The sequence below is a fragment of the Myotis brandtii genome, unplaced genomic scaffold (assembly GCF_000412655.1).
Source record: "Myotis brandtii unplaced genomic scaffold, ASM41265v1 scaffold915, whole genome shotgun sequence".
Lineage (NCBI taxonomy): Eukaryota > Metazoa > Chordata > Mammalia > Chiroptera > Vespertilionidae > Myotis > Myotis brandtii.
In genome coordinates this window covers 371351-391654 of record NW_005371769.1, presented here as the reverse complement: position 1 = coordinate 391654, position 20304 = coordinate 371351, and the positions used below count along the sequence as shown (strand labels likewise).

Here is a 20304-nt window from a genome sequence, read left to right as displayed (position 1 = left end):
GGAGGGGAGGGGAGGGGACACCGTCCTGGCCTTCGGCGCAGCGCCCCTTGGGCGACCACGCTCTCGGAGCCCAGCCTACCTAGAGGTGGTGCGGGGAGGGCGGTGCAGCGAGTCAGGGCACCCCAGTTTACCTGACCTGTTTCCAGACAGACCCCCCCAGACCAGCTTGAGATGGCCGCTGGAGGTTAAATCTTGAGAAGGCGGTAACCAGTTGGTCTCCCATTACGATTCTCTAGCGAGGGGATGCTCCATTTCTGTTTACATAACTAACTACGCTGGATAATTGCAGGGTGCTCTTCTACTGGTTGACCTTATCAGCATACGAATTAGACATTACGATTTCTGGATTCTGATACTGTTCTGTAGGTTTTCCTACTTATGACGTCTATTTACAAAATAGTTGAGCGTCAGAAGTTAAGCATCACAAGCACTGGGTTCTGATCATGAGAATGACAGGCATTCACTGAACACCTACTATGGGCCAAACACCATACTAAGCCTGCTTCTCAAATGATCTTTTTCCGTTTTCAGAGTAGCCCTTTGAGATTGGTGCTTGCATTGCTCCCATCTGCAGAGGGTTATGCAGGCTTAGAAAGCTGGGGCTCGCCTAGGGTGAAGGACCCCCCACCCCCTGTGGCTCCAGCCCCAAGCTTATTCTCTGTGCTGGCATGTTCGGTGAGTGCCCAGTTTCTACCTTGGGATGGGGGATTGACTTCCATGGGATCAAATTTTAGCTTTATTGCCAGAAACTGTCCAAGGGCGTTCATTTTTTTTTTTTAATAGAAGAGAAAAATTTTGGAAATTTTAAGGCATTTACTGAATTTGAGTAGCTTCAGTATAGTGGATACAATGATGAAGTAAAATTATGTAGGTTGATACCAGTTAAAATTCAGAATCTGTTGATTTAAAAGTGGATATGCTTTGTTTTGTAAATATCTATTGAGTACCAAGGAAGAGCCCAGCTGGAGCTGTGTGGGTGGGCATGTGAAGGGAACAGGACAGCTGGCTAAGTGGAGCATCTTTGATTTTAAGTGCATTCCATCTAATTTTAGCAGACTCTGGCATTTCTACAGTAGACAAACACTTTTACTTCTCTCTAAACTTCATGCTTTTTAAAAATATTTATACGTTTTTATTGATTTTTAGAGAGAATGGAAGGGATATAGAGATAGAAACATCAGTGGGAGAGGAACATCATCCATTGGCTGCCTCCTGCACACCGCCTACTGGAGATCGAGCCTGCAACCCAGGCATGTGCCCTGACTGGGAATTGAACCATGACCTTCTGGTTCATAGGTTGATGCTGAGTCATGCAAGCCAAGCAATTTCGTTTACTTTTATTTTGTTATTCTTGTTTTTTAAAATATTTTAAAAATATTTTTTAATTGATTTCAGAGAGGAAGGGAGAGGGAGAGAAAGAGAGAAACATCAATGATGAGAGAGAATCACTGATCGGCTGCCTCCTGCATGCCCTTTACTGAGGATGGAGCCCACAACCTGGGCGTGTGCTCTTGACCAGAATTGAACCTGGGACCTTCAGTTCTCAGGCCAACAAACACTCTATCCACTAAGTCAAACTGGCTAGGGCTAAAATATTTTTATTGATTTTAGAGAGGAAGGGAGAGAGAGATAGAAACCTCAATGATGAGAGAATTATCAATCGGCTGCCTCCTACACACCCCACACGGGATCAAGCCCGCAACCTGGGCGTGTGCCCGGACCTGGAATTGAACCATGACCTCCTAGTTCATAGGTTGACACTCAACTACTGAGCCATGCAGGTCGGGCTCTTTTACTCTTAAAGGTGTAAGACACCAAACAAAGGCTGTTTCTTCACAGTGTGGTGTTCAAAGGGAAGATGTTCTCAGTGCTGATGGTATAAAAGTACTAAATGACAATCATGTGGTCAGAGTAGGAAAGAACTAAAGTAGATCTCCTTTTCCTTGTGTGATATCTTGTAAACTTCAGTGCAGACAGGAAGATGCACTTAATAAGAAAAAATAGTGGCTGCAGAAATTTGAACCTGATCTGGGTGTAGCGGAGGAGTGTGGAGGCATGCTATGGGTCCTTGCTGAGGGGTGAGGTCCAGTGTGAACGAAGGGCATTTCTGTGCTGCCGACTCCCTGCAGGGCTAGACAACTGACATGTGCTCCTTGTATGTAATTGTAGCATGGGCTCTGGCAGGTCAGTTGCTTGGAAAGGGGTGCTTGTGTTTACAGCCGTATTGTGTTCTTTTCCTCTAAAAATGGCAGATCTGTTAGATTGGGCTGCCTTACAGCAAAGTGCTCTGCTTTGGAGATAGTGTTCTCGCAGGGGAAGCAGAGGAAGGGTATGGCTGCCTTGCCCCAGCACTTCCAGGCCCTGAAGCAGCATCTGGGGTGGTCTGGGGTGTGGCTGCCCTCAGGCAGATGGACCAAACCATCTTCACAAAACCTTTCAGAGAAGAGGCATTGTTAGTGTCCAGTCCTCCCCCGCCGCCTGTCCTTTCACCCTTTCTTTCTCCTCTGTCCCGTGGACTTCTCCATAACTTCTTACTTGGCACTTTCTGGCCTTGTTTTGTCTCTGGCAGATATCAACCTGAATTCTCCTAACAAAGGTCTGTTGTCCGACTCCATGACGGATGTCCCTGTTGACACGGCAGTGGCTGCCCAGACTCCTGCTGTCGAGGGTCTGACGGAAGCTGAGGAGGAGGAGTTGAGGGCCGAGCTCATGAAGGTTCTGTGTCTTGGCTGGCTGGCCTGTGGTACCATGAGTCGAGGCCCTCTTAGGCTAATGAGGGCAGAGTGCTGGCTGTGCCCTGGAGAAATGGGGTTATCCTGAGGCCCCACAGACACTGCTCTTTGGGGCCCCGGCTTGTATGTACCCAGCCCCTCATGGGTGCTCCAGGGGGAGAATGTCCACACAGGGGCAGCTGCTCTGAGCACACCACCCACGGGGAGTTTCTCTGTTGGAGTTAACACCTGACATTTTCAAGACCCCACCATCTTATTGCCCCTGGATCTTAATTTCTCTTTCAAAAACACCTTTTTGTAAAAAGTACTTAATGTGACCTTTTTAAAGTGAGAGTCCCTTAAGAGAAAATCGGAGTTAAGAACAGAAGCCTCTGAGTTTAATTTTTATACCAACTAACAAGAGGGTTTCTTTCCACTGTGTGGTGCAGAGCCTGGCAGTGTGGCTCAGTGGATATTCCAGAGTCTGGGGAGATGGTCTTGTTAATATCTGACCGTATTTGTCACAGGCCTCTGCTATGTCTCCAGAGACAAGCCCCATCTTAATACATCCCAGGCCCAGTCCTAGGTCTGAACAGAGCTAGTTGTACAGACCAATCTCGGCCCCAGGACCAGGTTTCAGATCACAGGAAAGCATGTGGCTGTTTCTGAATTGAACAGCGATGAAGAGAGAAGCAGTAAGAAGTCCAAGGACATGTCTGCTTTGTATTTTACTTCAAATATGTTGGCATTGAGACTAAAGCCACCAGGTCTTGTTCAGAGTTGGATCGCAGAGTGGAGTCACTCTTGTGTCACTTAAAACCTTCAACTTGCATGTTCCCAGGACAACGTGACCATATGCCCTAGAGCCCTGTCAGTCATTACACCAGGAGTGGAGTCTTCTGGTCACTGGTTGTACCTGACTGAGTGACTGGTAATCGTTTGGCCTTAGATGATACTGTGTTTGTAAATTATTTCTTGTTTCAACTATTTTCTAAAGCAGAATATAGGGATATTCAGGGCTCTACACTGTTTTTAGTGCCTTAATCCAAACAAGCACTTTTTAAAGAAAGGGGCTTTTTTAGAATAGCTGTTCATATAGGAGCTGGAAGTGCTGAGAACTCTAGTAAGGTTCTAATGGATGCTTCCTTCTCGTGTCACTTATTCTTTCTTTTTTTAGAAAATACTTTTATTGAATGTTTAGAGAGAGGAAGGGAGAGTGAGAGACAAAGAGAAACATCGATGTGAGAGCACAACATTGATCGGCTGCCTCCTGCATGACCCCCACTGGGGATCAAGCCCACAATCTGGGCATGTGCCCTGACTGGGAATTGAACCAGCAGCCTCTCAGTGGATGGGACGACGCCCAACCGAGCCACACTGGCCAGGGCTTTTTTTTTTTTAAGACCTGAGGAGGTTCAGGGTTCTCTGTTACTCAACTCAAATTACCTTAAACACAAAGGCGAATTTACTTTTGGCTTGTGTAACTGGCTTTTGCCAAAGCCTGGAGCTGACCTCAGGAGCACAGATATTGTGATGGGGCCGGTTCATGTCACCTGGGTTTCTGGCCATCTGTCTGCTCTGCTTCCTTCCTGCTGCATAAGGAACCCCCCCCCCCCCCCCCCCCCCCCCCCCCCCCCCGCCCCCGTAGATGGGGCTGGCTGCCAGATGTTCCAGCTTCTGCTGTCCAAGCCCAGAGGCAAGGCCCAGAGGAAAGAGGGCCTCCCTCCTCTGACCCTGTGCCCAGCCCGGGGCAGAGCTCTGGAAGGCCTTGCTCAGTCTCCCCCCGGTCAGCATGGTGATCGGCAGCCCCAGCAGAGCCACTCGGCTTGGGGGTGAGACAGTTCTGCAGAAGAAGTTGTGTTGGTACCAGATAAAAACAGACGTCTGCTATCGACGCTGTTTCTGAGATGTATGTTTCTGTAAGGGGACAGTTCTTAGATAACTGAGGAACCTCACATCGCATTGTATGAGGATGTCAGTCACTTCCTGTGGTACTATAGCTAATCATGTCAACTTCGTGCTTATGCAGGTAGAAGAGGAAATTGTCACCCTGCGCCAGGTCCTGGCGGCCAAGGAGAGGCGCTGCGGAGAGCTGAGGAGGAAGCTGGGCCCCTCTGCTTCGGAGGGCCTGAGGCAGAGCCTGTCCAGGAGCTGGCGCGACGTGCAGGTCTCGAGCGCGTAGGTGCCTGCTCTGCGGCAGGGCGCCCTGGTGGTTGGAGAGCGAGCACAGCGTGGTGCCTCTGTCCTGTCGACGGGGTGTTAGTTCTTGAGGACGAGGTGCCTCCCAGGAATGGGGACCACATGTGCCTGTTTGGAAGCAGCCAGCCAGGGGCCTTGCCACCTTGACCTAGCAATTGTCCTCCCACTTCCGCTCAGTCAGATGTTTTGTAAAAGGTGGATGGACACACAGCTGGTTGTCCAAGTGGAAATCGACAAGAATATGTTTCGGGTCCAAATTTGAGAGCACACTAATGAGGTCCTTGATGAAACTGACTTTGCTGTGGTCCCCAGGGCTGAGCGTCTGCTCGAGTGGACGTGACTCCTCATGAAGGGTGTGGTCACAAACTTTCCGCTCTGACCTTGGGCAGGGCAGCTACGTGGCTCCTCTGAAATGTCTCCTCCAAGGTGGGGGTGAGGAGTGTCTCCCACTGTCTGAAAGGCCTGTCCCCACAGGCAGAGTCACTTCATAAATCTCATCTGGAAAAACCCCGTTTCTGTCTTAGGAAAGCATAGCTTCTGAACCTCAAAGGGTGACTGCCACAAGTGTTTTGGGGCCACAGGCTGCCCTTCCTGCCCTCACAGCAGTGTTCCCCAAGAGCCATCGTAACATTGAATGACCCTCGGCCTGATGGGAAAGAACTGGTTTGTTCTGTCGCCTCCCCTGCCCCCACCGGGGCGGCACAGCAGGGTGCTAAGCAGAAGCGGCCCTGTCCTCTGGTCGCAGACGTTCTGTGCTCCTGCCAGTCAGTTCTCCATTGGCCCCGGAATTTCACTTGCAGTTTGAAACCTGAGTTGAAAGTTTTTCTAAACAATTCACCATAGACTTTCTGTTTTTAGCTATGTGAAAACTTCTGAGAAACTTGGAGAGTGGAATGAGAGAATGACCCAGTCGGACCTGTGAGTGCCTTTGCCGTCAGCACCTCCCTCCCCTCTCCTCCCAACACACCTTTCAGGGGCAAGCAGGCTGTGTGCGCTGGGCACACACCTAGTTGTGTTTCCTGGCTATTTCGTATCGTTTTTCCCCTCTTAAACACGAATGGAACGACCCTCACTCTCGTGGCCACCAGACCCCACAGAACTCCTCTGCCTGCACCGTCCCTTGAAGAAGAGCCCCGGGCTGGCGGCCGCCTCTCCCTCAGAGACCCCTCAGCGTTCCGGTGGGCGCGTGGCCGGGTGCCGTCTGCACCACGTGGATGGGGGCTCTTTGTTTTTGTCCGTCCTTCTGCAGACCTGGCTCCAGCTGCTGGGGTCTGTGGAGCTTCCCTAGTACGTAGGTGTTCTTCAAGTCAGGGTTGGTGTAGGCACCAAGCTGTCAGCCACACAGAACGAACAGTGCAGAATACAGAGCAGAGCTCTGGTTGAGAACCACGGTGATGTTCTAGCTGAGATCCTTCAACGAGATAGTAGAACTTCATCAGATCATAGCTCTTTAAGCCAAGTGGGCAGTGTTTAGGAATGGTCGTTCTCTGATATTCTGTCTTGTTCAGAAGGAAGTACTGTCATGGTTGCCAGCAGAAAGCCCGTTCGTGTTGGGCTGAAAGAAAACAGTTGCTACCCAGCCTCTCCTGGGGTACCTGGGACCCCAGGTTGGGTAGCTACACATGGAGCCTCTGCAGCCTGGTGTGCTCAGGGGACTCTGACTGTGCCTGTTTTCTGCTGTTTGTGCAGTTTGGTAGACAGCTGGTTGTGGAGGTAGGTGTTGTAGCAGCGTGGCAGTATTCGGTGATTCAGTGGCTGTCGCCAGACCATTCGCAATGCAGACTTTATCAGGAAATAGCCTTTGGAGACTTCGGTGCTGCTCTGTAAAACCAGCCAACACACTGTTTCCAATAACTACAACTCTCACTCCCGGGAGAGGAGCCCGTGGCTCTGGGTGTGGACATGTGTGGCCAGCAGCATGGCCTTTTCATGCATTTCACCAGGCAGTGGCCGTGCCCCTGGAGTTTCGCACTAGTTCTGCTGGGAAAGTTGTCAGATGCTTCCAGGCTGAAGGCATTTCTGCAGTGACTGCCCAGGAGGAAGGCCACAAGGCCCGGGGTGGGGTGGCCGTCTCTGGGGGAAGGAGCCCAGGGGTGCTTGGCCAGAGCCCCCAGGGTGTCATTGCGAGACAGCTGGCCCAGTGTCTGAGGGCAAGCGCATTGGGGTGAGCCCGTCTCCCCAACTGTGGGTCTGCAAGTCCTGCTCATGGAACCGTGCTGGAAGGAAGCAGTTTAGGTGCTACTGATCTTCTGTCAGCCAACTCCCCCGCCCACCCCCCTGCTTTTCCCCCTTTTTTTAACATTTTTATTGATTTCAGAGAGGAAGAGAGAGGGAGAGATAGAAACATCAATGATAAGAGAGAATCATTAATTGGCTGCCTCCTGCACCCATGTGCCCTGACTGGGAATTGAACCGTGATCTCCTGAGCCATGCCTGCCGGGCCCTTCTATAAAAATATTTTTTTTTATTGACTTCAGAGAGGAAGGAAGAGAGAGAGAGAGAAACATCATTGATGAGAGAGAATCATTGATCGGCTGCCTTCTGCATGCCCCACACTGGGGATCGAGCCTGCAACCCAGGAATATGCCCCGACCAGGAATCAAACCGTGACCTCCTGGTTCATAGGTCGACTCTCAACCACTGAGTCGAGCCGGCTGGGCCATTGGATTCTTCTTATACGTAGATCTTAGCTGACACCGTACTGAGAGGGCACCAGGTGAATTCCGTAGTCACAAGTTAACTCAGTATTGTCACTATATTGAGTTTTTTGGTTGCAGGTGACAGAAAGCACAGCTAAAGGCTGTCAGTCTAAGGGTGGGGAGGTCTTGCCTGTCGAGAAGCCCCTGTCCAGGCCCACCAACCAGGGCTCCCGCGGAGCGCTGGGGACCTTCCATTCTCCCCCAGTGGCTTTGTTCTCAGCTCCTCCTCTTTGGTGTGAGGGGCTCCCAGCAACAAGGCGGCCCACTGTGGGTCTCCTCAGACTCTTGCTGTGGCCAGGAGCGGGGATCTCTGGCCAGCCAGACCTGAACTACCTGCCCACCCTTGTTGGGGGTGGGGTAGCCTCCAAGGGAAGGTGCCCCTAGCAGGTGCCCCAGAGGAGGCTGGTATTTTTCGGGACTCTACACCATGTTTTCCTAAAAGGTGGAAGTGATTCCCAAAGTGGTGCTAGCCAGGCTGCATAGACTAGCGTGCAAACATGGTGGGGGCTGACTTCCCTGGATACAGACTCTGGCTCTGCCCCCAGGCCTGTCCCATTGGTCTCTGATGGGATGGTGCCCTTGGAGTCGCCCACAGGATGCCCTCTTCGTCACCAAGGACTCAAGGCGCAGGCCCACGCTTTTTTCTTGGGCTTCACTTTCCCAGCTTGGCCTCATGAGCACAAATAGAGATTCTGTAAGGCTCTTTATTTTTTACTAGAGGCCCAGTACATGAATTCGTGCACTGGTGAGGTCCCTCGGTGTGGCCTGCAGAGATCGGGCTCCAGCTCGCGCCCCCAGCCTCGCAGCCCCGCAGCCATTCCTGGCACCCCGCTTTGGCCTGGCGCTGCCCCCTCACCTGCCCCACCGTCCCGCTGTGGTCCTGCTCTTGTCAGGACCCATAGGGCCAGCAGCGCCTCCACTGCCAACACCACGTCGCCGATGCTCGCCATGTTCCGTGCTGCCCCCCTGGTGGTTAGTGCACGTCATAGCAAGCCGTCAAATGACTGCCCGAGGGGACAGTTTGCACATTAGGCTTTTATTATATAGGATTTTTTATTTTTTTAAAATATTTTTATTGATTTCAGAGAGGAAGGGAGAGGGTGAGAAAGAGAGAAACATCAAAGATGGGAAAGAATCATGGGTTGACTGCCTCCTGCACGCCCCACACTGGGGATTGAGCCTGCAACCTGGGCATGTGCTCTGAGCAGAGTTGAACCCGGTACCCTTCAGTCCACAGGCTCTATCCATTGAGCCAAACCATCCAGGCCAGGCTCTTCTTTAAATCCCCTGCTTGAGACTGTTTGCTTCAGCACAGCCCAGGGTGGTGACATTGTCCTCCGCATTTGCTGTTCCGGGAAAGGCTGGGCTGAGGCTGTCTTCTGAATTTGTAAAGAAGTTGTGTGTCCTTCGTCCCCTTGCACCTGGGCTTTTCTGAGTGCCCGTGGTTCTGGTGCAGAAGTCTGTTTCTTGCAGATAATCTATTAACTCTTTTGAAATGAAAGCACTTCCTTAGGTGAGCCTTGGGTTGGGGGTGCTTGGGCAGGCACTATGAGTTGTGCCCCAAAGAAGCTCTCGAGCCATTCCTCCACCGGCCGTGCTGTGGGGGGTTGCTCTCCCGCCTGCCATAAGTGCTTCTTCGCCTTGGTTGCCAGTCTTGCTGAACCCTGAGGCAGGTCTTGGTGTGGGTGGCAGCTCCAGGCAAAGATGCTGTCAGGTTCGAGGGTGGTGGCTGCCCCTTGTGTTTGGTTGGGTAACTGTGCTTCTTCCTCCAGCTACAAGAGGACTCAGGAGACTCTCTCTCAGGCGGGACAGAAGACTTCAGCTGCCCTGTCCACTGTGGGCTCTGCCATCAGCAGGAAGCTCGGGGACATGAGGTAAGAGACCCCTCTGCCCCAGTCTCTCCACCCTGAGGCCTGGACTGGTCAGCTGAGGTTTTTGGGATTTTAGATCTCTTAGAGGTTCTGTGGGGAGCCTGCTGAGCCCCAGGGCTCAGGTGCACATACCTCAGCGGCCGCTCAGCTACCACAGGTGTGGCCACGCCAGCCCCCAACCAGTCGGTTCATGGACCTTCGCTTGCAGCGTGTGTCTGCTCCCGTTGGCTGCCTCTTTGCCGTTTTGTATTGCTCACGGGAGGTGGTCACTGTGCCGTTGGCTAACTTCTGATGCTTGGGGTCGGGTGAAGGCTGGTGCTTCTCTTTAAAGTTCCATGGAGAGAGAATGAGTACAGCCTAGAGGTCAGCACCTGGGTGGGCGCCAGGACATGTCCAGGACAAGCTCGGTGTCTCCTCAGAGTGTGTGCCCAGGTCTCAGATGGTGTGGCCACAGGCCAGGGCCCCAACAGAATGTTCTCTTGAGGCTGACCAGACCCTCATAGCCACCAAAGGTGCTTCTTGTATAGGACCTGGGGGCCAGGGAGTGCAGAGTGGCTCGGGCACTTGGTGACTACCGGGGAGCACCCGCCCCCAGCCTGCTGGCTGTTCCCTCTGCCTCCTGATCTGGCCCTAGGAGCCAGAGGCCAGGGTGTGAATTCTGGCTCGACTGCCTCTGCTGTGCCCTTGACAAGGCCTCTCACTAGGAGTTATTAGGACAAGATACACATCACTGAATCATGAGGGGAAGTGGGTGTCATCGCCAGTGCTCTTGGTCTGACCCCACACTTGGGACCGGGCCCCTCACTTTTTCATTTCAGGGAATGCCTCCCTGTAGCCCCCATCCCATCCTGAGAGAATCACTGGGTGTTGTTGCCCATGGGTTTGGTGTATTGAGTGTGGCGTTGGCGGTCCACCACACTCTGACCCTCACCTCTACCTGCTTGGGTTAGCCATTTCCCCGGCTCACAGGCCTGGCAGTTGCCAGTTAGCAAGAGGTGAAGACAGATTCTAATAACCCTGGGACCCCCCCAGCCCAGCAGAGGACAGCTTATGCCAGAGCCCTGCTCACTTTTCTTGTTTGTTTTTGTTAGTCCTCACCCCAGGATGTTTTTTCCCCATTGGTTTTTAGAGAGAGTGGGAGGGAGAGAAAGAGAGAAACATTGATGTGAAAGAGACACATTGATTGGTTGCCTCCCACACACACCCCAACTGCAGGGCCGGGGATTGAACCTGCAACCCAGGTATGTGCCTTTGATCAGGAATCAAACCTGCAACCCTTGGGCATCAGGCTGACATTCTATCCACTGAGCCACACCAGCCAGAGCCCTGCTCACCTTTTATTTCTGTTTGTTTGATATAATAGCCCTTCCCCAACTTAATTTTGCAAAATGTCAAACTTCTGGAGAAGCTAAATAACTGTAGGCAGTCTGTGTGTTTCTCCTGTGCCTGAGGACTGCGCCTTCCCATGCTGGGGTTCTGGCTGCTTCCTAGGTAGTGGGGCTCCCTGTGGGATGATGCCCTATAATGCATGCCTTGCCCACCGTGGCTGTGATTTGGGCTCAGGAGGACTCCCCCGCTTCGGCTCCGCTGTCAGCAAGGAGGGTCTGTGGTGATTGCTCCCATAGGCTTCACACTGAGCTGCTAGTACTTGACTGGGTATGTTTCTGTAGGGAGACCCGTTTGAGATGAGGTGGGACGCCGGCACTGCTGCATTCTGGGATGCCTGCTTTGGCCACCTGAGCCGTGCTGTGGTGAGCCCGGTGATGGAATGTTCATGCCCCTGGTGGTCTGGCCGCACCCCCAGGGCCTGCCGAGGGGCGGGCCCTCCCAGCCCTGGAAAGAGCGGCGGGGGCAGGTCTGTCCGTTCTTTCCTCGCCTGCGGGTGTGGTCACAGCATTGAGGGAGAGTAGGCTCTGCTGCCTGCGTGCGCCTCCGCTGGCTTGTGCTCCTCTCCTCTCCCTGTGAGTGTGTTCAGGGCGTCCTGGGGGAGCATCGGTGGGGAGGGCAGGGCTGCTTCCATGGACAGTGCTTTGTCTGCTCAGAGAACGGGGATTTGCCGCTAACTTGTGGCATGGCCAGCAGTGAGCAGGTTTCTTGTCTCAGTGACACCGGATGGCTCTGCGCGTGGCCTCCTTCACTGTACCTGCCATCTGTGCAGTCTGAACATGCGCTGTGTGTGCCTAGGCCGGCGGGGGGCAGCCAGGTTGAGTTTAAGGTGCCTGGAGGGACTGACCTGTTTGCTGGTGTGTCTCACCCTGTGTTCCATGGTGCTGTAGCGCTGACCCTCAGGGTTTTTGATGTGTCCCTGTTGTCTCCCTATGTGGTCTCAGGTGGTTGAGGCTGAGGCCCATTAACTTCCCCAGTTTAGAGTTTGAGGTTGTAAGTTCACCACTTCTTGAATGAAAGTCAGCTTCAGAGGTTTGCACCATGAGTTTGGGGCTAGGTGATCCCTCACGGGCCAATGCATTGAGATGTTCGGAGCCAGGTCCCCCAGGAAGCTGCCCTGTGCTGGAGTCCACAGTGCGCCTGGCGGGGCCTGAGACACCTTTGCATGCCCTGGGGTGTGAGGTGTGGGGGTGGGAAAGGGGACTGGATTTAGGTCAGGGGTCAGGTCTCCACCTTTTCTGACACTAGCTCTCCACCCACAGAGGGGAGCTGGCCCTGCTGCCCACCGAGTGGTAGGGACACATCAGGCCCTGTGACTGCACATGTGTTGCTTCCAAAACGACTTCCATGTTGGGGCAGCCTCCAGAGTGGAGGCGGCGGCCATGTCCTTCCTGTGCCCCATCTGTGGGCCCTGCTCATTTCTGACCCTGCTCAGGCTTCCGTTATCCATGGTGATGGACCCAGAGTGCGGAGGACGCAGCCTGCGGGTGCCCAAGGCCTGTTGCCGTGTGTGCTGGTTTGTGCGTGTGCAGCGTGTCAGCCGAGCACAGCGGGCTCGGCTCCAGGTGGCGGAACCCAGCGGGGTTATCTCACACATTTGCACTGCTCCACTCCTTGGGGCTTTTTCCTTCCAGCCTCTAAATGGGTACAGGCACATGGGTCCCTTGTATGTGATCGCATCCAGGAAGGCAGAGCCATGGGCTGGGCAGTTTGCAGCGTGTGCGTGAGAGAGCAGCAGCCTCCTGGAGCCGGGGCTCGGGAGCCTGGAGGTGGGCGGGCGCCTGTCTGCCCTGCTGGTGGGTGTCCAGGCCAGAGGGGGCTCTAGAGCTGAGTAGAGGGTGGGGTGGGCATTGACCTCCCTTCCTAACATTCGTTTCTTCTTTCTTCCTGCTGCCATCTGTCAGGGCGCGTCCTTTCTCACAGTCCTTTAGGTAAGACTGACGCTAGACACGCCTGTGCACAGCTTCTCTGCTTCAGGGCAAGTGGGCTCTGTCAGCCTGTGGGAGGCTGTGCTGGACGAAGGTGGCGAGGGGCCGGGAACTGCCCAGTGCGGCCCCTGTCCAGCACAGTGAGGCTTCTCGAGCTGTGGTCCCTGAGGGTCATCACTGGCCATATGGTTGGTGCAGGGACGCCTCCCCAACAAAGACGTGTTCATATCTGGGCACTGTTGCTGGCCTACTCCAACCACCCCATGGAGTGTGTCCGTCTGAGTCCTTTGTGCGTCATTGTTGTCCCTCCCCCAGCCCCCCCTCCCCCCATTTTAGTCCTGTTCACGTGGGAGGGTTGTGCTGACCTGGGGCTGTCGTGCTTTCTGCATCCTGTTTCCCTTGTGTGTTTGTTTAGAAATATCAGAGAGAGGAAGGGAGAGAGAAACATCAATGATGAGAGAGAACCATCCATCAGCTCCTCCTGCATGCCCCCTACTGGGGATCGAGCTTGCAACCTGGGCCTGTGCCTGCTGGGTGGGAATTGAACCACTGGCCTCTTGGTTCATGGGTTGATGCTCAACCACAGAGCCACGCCGACCGGGCGAGTTTCCCTCGTTTATGACTCGAGAGCTCTCTCTGCACCAGCGCAACACTAAGCCCAGTTCAGTGTTTTCGACATCGCTCTAGGTGCCACCAGCACTCTGAAGTCACACACTCTTCTGGACCCCAAATTCAGAACTATCTGTGATTTTAAGTGCTTTTTACTTGAAGCACTTGGACTTGGTTGTTTCTCTTTTCTAAAGTCTTTTAACTTGCTGTGAAGTCAAGTAAGGACATCTGACACCCGTTTGTACCAGAGCTTTTCTGATGCCCCAGGCTGAGGTCTCCATCAGCAGCGTCGCCCCTCAGGGGTGACTTTGGAGGGGGGAGAGGAGCTATGGGTCCAGTTTTCCTCCTGGTGCGGGGCCTTACAAGGCTTCGTGCTCGTTCCGATTGTGCTGGGGGAGGGGTCCTGCCACCCTGTTGCAAAGTTGGGTTTCTCCGTGATCTGGGCTGAGGAACCTGTGAGCGCTGTTCTGTCCTCACCTTAACTCTTGTTTCCTTCTCTGCTTTTGCCATGCTTCCAAGCAGCAGCTACTCCATCCGCCACTCAATAAGTATGCCCGCCATGAGGTAATGTGTGCTCATGCCCGGAGCTCCCAGAGCCGGGTGGGGACGTGGGGAGCAGGCGGCTTCCCAGACCTCTAAACGGATTAGGGTTAGGAAAGACCCCTCCGAGGCCAAAGAACTAGTGGGGGTATGCCAAATGGGGCTCCGTCTGGAACTTTCCAGGACTGCCTGCAGGGTTGGGCTAGGGAAGGGCAGAGAGGCTCCCACACCTATCTGGCATCCAAGAGACTGCAGGTGTTTCCAAGTCTTTTTTTTTTTTTTTTTTTTTCAGGGAAGAAGGAAGAGAGATAGAAACATAAATGATGAGAGAGAATCATGGATCAGCTGCCTCCTGGCACGCTCCCTACTAGGGGTCAAGCCCACAACCTGGGAATGTGCCCTTGACTGGAATCAAGCCAAGGGACCCTTCAGTCTGCAGGCCAACACTCTATCCAATGAGCCAAACCAGCTAGGACTCTCCACGTCTTTTATGGAGACTTTTTATCTGCTTTGTGGCCAGTTTTCTCCTGCTTGCTCTGCAGTGCAGCTTTGGCTCTCAGCGGAGCCCCATCCTTGTTACAAGACTTGCAGCTGCCACACCACAGAGCTGTCTGGGAGTCCTTGATGGGCGGGTGGTCTGCAGAGCCCAGGGGCAGGTGGCTCTGAGCAGTGAGGGGAGCTGGGTCGGACCAGGCCAGCTTGCTTGCTCCTCTAGTCTCCTTACCACCCTCTTGTCCCAGAATGCCTTGGGTTTTTTTTCTGGCTTCGTTCTAAGAGAGATGAGTGTGAAACCCCAGCACAGGTGCATTTACCAGTAGGGTGGAGCAGAAACGGGCCCCATGTTCACCCGCTGCCCAGGGGTCTGCAGCTCACCCATGTCAAGTCTGGGTCTCACCAGCTGGTGGCATTCAGGTCTCTGTCCCTGTGGCTGGCGAGTGTGGCTGACCTGGTTCTGACCTGGTGCCACCTCTGGAGTGACCTTGGCTGGGTTCTCTGCAGGGGGTGCCCCTCCCCTTCTTCTGTCGGGTCATGTCTTTGCAGTGAGACCTCAGGATGTACTCAGGGGTCTTTCTGGAGGACAACCCTAATCCTGAGGCCCTTCAAGTTCAGGATGCAACACAGCTGTGGGCTCCTCATACTGACTTCTGCTCCCTCTCTCTTTGAAGGAATTCTGCCACCTTCAAGTCGCTTGAAGACCGAGTTGGGACCATAAAGGTAACTACCTGGGTCGTTTGCTTCTCTTGATGGGGTGTGACTTGTCAGGTAGACTGACTTAATCGTTGTAGACTCCCAGGCAGTTGGCAGTTGTGGGAGCTAACACTGAGGCCCTGTTCCTTTCATACTTTCCCCAGAACTAACACTGCGGTGTCACAGCCAGGATGTGACATGGGCACCTCAGGGTAGAGAGCGGTCTCTTCCCACAGACCCTTCACGGTGCCTGCCCTCCGCCTGCCCTGCCTGGCATCCACTGATCTCTTCTCTGTTTCTGTAATTTTGTGATCCAAGAAAGTCATAAGTGGGACTGTTGGTGTGCTGCTTTTGGGATGGGTTCCTGTCACTCTGCAGCGTTCTCTGGAGATGCGCCCAGCTTGTTGCCGTGTCAGTGGTGTGTTCTCTCTTGCTAATCCGTGTTCATGGTTTGTGAACTTGTGTAGAGAATTGAACACCATAAGTTCCAGGGGCTGCCTGGTGCTGTGGGCTCTGTCTCAGGTTTTCCCTTCTGGTCTTTTCCCGTCTGTAGTCTAAGGTGGTGGGTGGCAGAGAGAATGGCAGTGACAGCTTTCCCTCCCCGACTGAGAGTGGCGACAAGCCCCTGCCCGATCACGCGCCCTTCTAAGCCTGAAGCAGCTTTGCCGGCCGCGGAGCCAGTGCAGGCACGCCCTCCTCACCACGACAGCCACTGCGCAAGGGAGCACCAGCAGCTGCGGGAGGACATGGAGCGGCTTTGAGGACAGTCATGCCATCACATGTAGACGTGGCCCCTGCACACGCATGACTTAGAGAACAGTCTTGTGTACAGATGCTTCACACTAAAGTCGTAGATGCAACAATCACTGTGCCATCCTTCCTGGGGCCAGGAAGTGGACGGGGCGGGGGGACAGAGCCACATTCCCTTTGGCAATCTTGTTCATCAGAATGTTGAAACCATGGGAAGAGACAGGTGTAAAGTAAGTGGTATTTCTAAACTCCTCCTTCCCTGTGCCACGGAAGGGAGCATCTTCCAGAAGCCCCATCTGACCCGCAGTTTTTATTTCAAAATGCTAACCAAGAAAACTGTCCATTTCCTAGATCCTCCAAAAAGAAACTATCAGCTGCCTCATTCTTACACTAATGATCTAGCTTTAGCAAAAGCAAATTCTTTATTTTTTAAATGCAGTGGATTTTTCAAAATTTAATATTAAGCAAAACAGCTTTAGCCTCATCGTTACAAGATTATTTGTTAGGACTCGAGCTAATATACAAGCCTTATATCACCTTATGCTTATTTGTTTATAATGTTTTAATATACACTAGTGAGAGTTCTTTAGTGGGTTCTGACACTGCACAGAATTCTGCATCTACCCGAGGGGCCGGATGCCTGCGCCAGAGGTGTGTTTCGTTTCAGCAGCGTCCTCCCAGTGATGGAACTCGCTCTTCTCTCCTCAACAACTCTGGCAGCTCCTGCTGGCCAGCAGGCTCCTGGGCCTCAGGGGGTGGGGATAGGAGTGCTGCCACACTGCCCTCATGGGCCAGGCCTGACCAGGCGCAGCTGGCACGTCATTGTCAGTGGCTCCAACTGTGTTTGCTGTTCACGTGGCCAGGACACTCAAGAAGTGCATGGACCCTGCAGGGCGGGGCTGGGCGGGGTGGGTCAGCTGGACCTCTGCTGTTGCCTTTTCTTTTTTTTAAATATATTTTACTGATTTTTTACAGAGAGGAAGGGAGAGGGATAGAGAATTAGAAACATCGATGAGAGAGAAACATCGATCAGCTGCCTCCTGCACACCCCCCACTGGGGATGCGCCCGCAACCAAGGTACATGCCCCTGACCGGAATCGAACCCGGGACTCCTCAGTCCGCAGGCCGACGCTCTATCCACTGAGCCAAACCGGCCAGGGCTCTGCTGTTGCCTTTTCTCAGGAGCTACCAGCTACCTTTCCCATTTTGAAGCTGCCACACCCCAGCAGCCTCACCCAGGGCCCCAGGTGTCGGGTGTGTCTGGAGGGGCAGCTTGTGCCTTCCTGGTTCTTAGTGGCCCAGGCCTGGCCTGCCTGCATGTGATGGGTGCACCCCCTGGGGAGAAGCCAGCAGCTCAGTGACCGTTTTGGTAGACTGTGCTCTGGGACCTGAGTGTCTGCTGGTCACCTCAGACACTGGGGGACTGTGGTCCACCTAGTGTTCTTTCTTCATCAGAATCTCAGACTCCTGGTAAGAGGCAGGAGGCAGGGCTACAACTGATTTGTCTTTTCCATAAAGTAAATAACGGGTAATTTGCCAATAAAGCATTCCTTCAGGGGGAAATGAACTTTAACTTGTGTGGTATGTCTTATTTCATACAGAAAGGTGATGAAAGAGTGGCACAGGAACTAATAGGCATTCCTGTTGTCATGGGCCTGCACCCTAGGGGGCGGGCAGGGAGGAAGTAGGTGATCTCAGATACAAATTGCAAACCTTCTGTGCTATGAAGAAAACTGAGCGCCTGAGAACATAAAGAATAAACCTGTGGGTTCTCTGGGGAAGGGGCGTGGAGGCTGAGGGGGAACTAGCCACGTTACACATTGGGTCCGGACTGAGCTGCAGGAGTTGAACAAGCAGCCAGGATTCGCTCCGTGGAAGGAGGTGGCCTGAGAGGAGTGCTGCTTGGGGTCCCCAAGCACGCAGCTGCAGTTATCAGCTGGTTCTGAGCAAGGCAGCCACACGCATCCCTTGGGCAGGTGTGGGGGGCTCACTGAGGAAGATCGGGCTGTTGACCTATCCTTGCAACCCCACTCTAGAGCTGGAACCACATGACAGGTACATGACAAAGTCCAAAGAGGAGCTGAGGGCACAGCAATGTCTGGTTAGCAAACAGCTGCCAAGGCAGACCTGCTTCTAATGGGGACTCAAGTGACATGAAATGGTGACAAGGCATGCTCAGAAACCTGCCTGTTCCCTTGCCCATTTCCCACCCAGCCTCTGGGACTATTATTACTTATTTGTCCAGTGTTTCTTTGTGTAAAAACAATGTATTCTCATTCCCTTCCCCTTCTTGCTCCAAAGATGCCACACACAGTGCCCTTACTGCTATGCCCTAAGTGCCAGCTGCACCTACCTCCAAGGCCCATGTGTGAGAGTCTCCATTCCTTGCTGCCCGCTGCTTTGCCTGTGCCCATTCCTGATGTCTTGGGTGTTCACAGTAGGGAACTCCTTTACTGGAAGCATTAGACTTTTGGGGTCAGAGAGCCAGGCTTGCCCCAGATATAACAGTAGGAAAAGTTGGTGGCTTCCAATTATCTAACAATCCCCAGCATGACAGTCCATTACAACAGCTGGTACCGAGGGCAGAGAGCACATGGCTGCCAGCAGTCAATATTCATTTATGTTGGAAGTGGGTTTCACATAGTTTTTGTTAAATATTTTAATGGCCTGGAGCCCTGGCTGGTGTTGTTCAGTGGTTAGATCGTTGGCCTGTTCGCCCAAGGATTTCGGGTTTAATTCCCAGTCAAGGACACAGGCTCAATCCCTGCCCCGGTTGGGGTGGTGCGGGAGGCAACTAATCGATGTGTCTCACATCAATGTTTCTCACCCTCCCTCCCTTCCAGCCACTCTAAAATCAATGGAAAAATATCCTAGGGTTGAGGAATAACAAAAATAAATAAAATAAAAAACGGGGGAGGGGCGGGGGGGGAATGACCTGGGCGTTAAAGTCTGCTTTTGTTGGGTGCAAGGGTGAATTTCACGCGGACCCAGTCCTAAAGCTGCACTTCATTTGTTGGGGAAGACAGGGCGTTTTCCTAGATGACTGACTTGTGTGAGATGAGCTTTGAGAGTTTGGAGGCAGAAGTGGTGAGGTGGGTGGAGCCAAGGGCACCACTGGGGCTGGTCTTAAAGGGTAGCAAAACCTGGAGTGAGACAAATGGGGTCAGACTCACCCAATTAAAAGGCATGTGAGCCCTGACTGGTTTGGCTCAGTGGACTCAAGGTCCCGGGTTCGATTCTGGTCAAGAGCATATACCTTGGTTGCGGGCACATCCCCAGTGGGGAGTGTGCGGGAGGCAGCTGATCGATGTTTCTCTCTTATCGATGTTTCTAACTCTCTATCCCTCTCCCTCTCTGTAAAAAAATCAATAAAATATATTTAAAAAAATAAATAAATAAAATAAAAGGCATGTGAAGCACAGGGTCTGACTGTAGCTGCTGTCCACATTTGACAGGTTATCCTTCCTGAACAGGTTGACTTGTTTGTTTAGAGAAAATGCTTAAAAAAATTTTTTTTTAAATTGATTTTAGAACCCGGCCAGTGTGGCTAAATGGTTGAGCGTCCACCTATGACCCAGGAGGTCACAGTTCAATTCCTGGAGAGGGCACATGCCCCTGTTGTGGGCCCCATCCCCAGTGGGGGGTGTGCAGGAGGCAGCTGATCAATGATTCTCATCATTGATGTTTTTCTCCCTCTTCCTTTCTCTCTTTCTAAAAATGAATAAAAACATATTTTTAAAAATTGATTTTAGAGAAAGAAACATGGCATTTTTGTTGCAGTTACTTATGCATGAATTGGTTGATTCCCATATGTGCCCCGACCAGGGATCAAACCCGCAACCTTGGCATATCAGGACAACATTGTAACCAACTGAGCTACCGGGCCAGAGCTGGCTTGTTGGTTTATAAACATATTTGTAATGTACTTTTATATATCATGCATCTTGCTCATTTTACTTTCAGGAAGCATCACAAGAATTGTCTGTTATGTAGCCTTTTCTCTATTTTTAATCACTATATTATTTCATTTCACTGTATGTGTAGGCAGGTTTTCATTTTCACTGTTCTATATAACATCCTGGTGTGTGTTACAGGACCACTCGCACCTGCTGAGCAGGGAGGAAGGTGAGTTCTGCCCTTTCGGGGCGTCGTTTGTGGGTGGTTCATGGACGATGGCAAGGGCACTTCGATGGCTGAGCAGGAAGGAAGGAAGTGCCATCTCTTCGCCCCAAGAATGAGCAAACGTCAGTCACAAGAGGCTGGGTGGAGGGGTGTCGGCCTGAGGCTCATTTCATACCAATTGTCTCCCGTTCCTTGACAAGAACAATGACGGTTCTCTCTTATGTAAACCGCTGAGCAAACTCAGCTGCAAGACCAGGGCCCGCCCCCCTGCGCGGCTCCCCGCACCACCTGCCGGCCCACC

The 20304-nt window shown here is 52.7% G+C and overlaps 2 protein-coding genes across 8 annotated transcripts in view; both read left to right on the top strand.

The window, feature by feature from the left end:
* TPD52L2 (tumor protein D52-like 2) overlaps nt 1–16422 on the top strand; it is an 18525-nt gene extending 2103 nt beyond the window's left edge. The window contains exons 2-10 of one of the 6 annotated variants that reach the window (XM_005885536.2): nt 532–675; nt 2570–2715; nt 4741–4889; nt 5769–5828; nt 9382–9483; nt 12771–12797; nt 13926–13967; nt 15110–15158; nt 15685–16422. In XM_005885536.2, the coding sequence (XP_005885598.1) occupies nt 669–675; nt 2570–2715; nt 4741–4889; nt 5769–5828; nt 9382–9483; nt 12771–12797; nt 13926–13967; nt 15110–15158; nt 15685–15780 (678 nt within the window). In that variant the 5' untranslated portion in view covers nt 532–668 and the 3' untranslated portion in view covers nt 15781–16422. The remainder of the gene's footprint in view (nt 1–531; nt 676–2569; nt 2716–4740; nt 4890–5768; nt 5829–9381; nt 9484–12770; nt 12798–13925; nt 13968–15109; nt 15159–15684) is intronic. The other 5 variants (XM_014532794.1, XM_014532793.1, XM_005885535.2 and 2 more) reach the window with 5 other exon arrangements.
* The window catches only part of DNAJC5 (DnaJ (Hsp40) homolog, subfamily C, member 5), a 32555-nt gene continuing 27360 nt past the window's right edge, over nt 15110–20304 (top strand). For both annotated transcript variants that reach the window (XR_001360494.1, XM_014532797.1), the window contains exon 1: nt 15110–15158. The gene's annotated coding sequence lies outside the window, so the exon portion shown is untranslated. The remainder of the gene's footprint in view (nt 15159–20304) is intronic.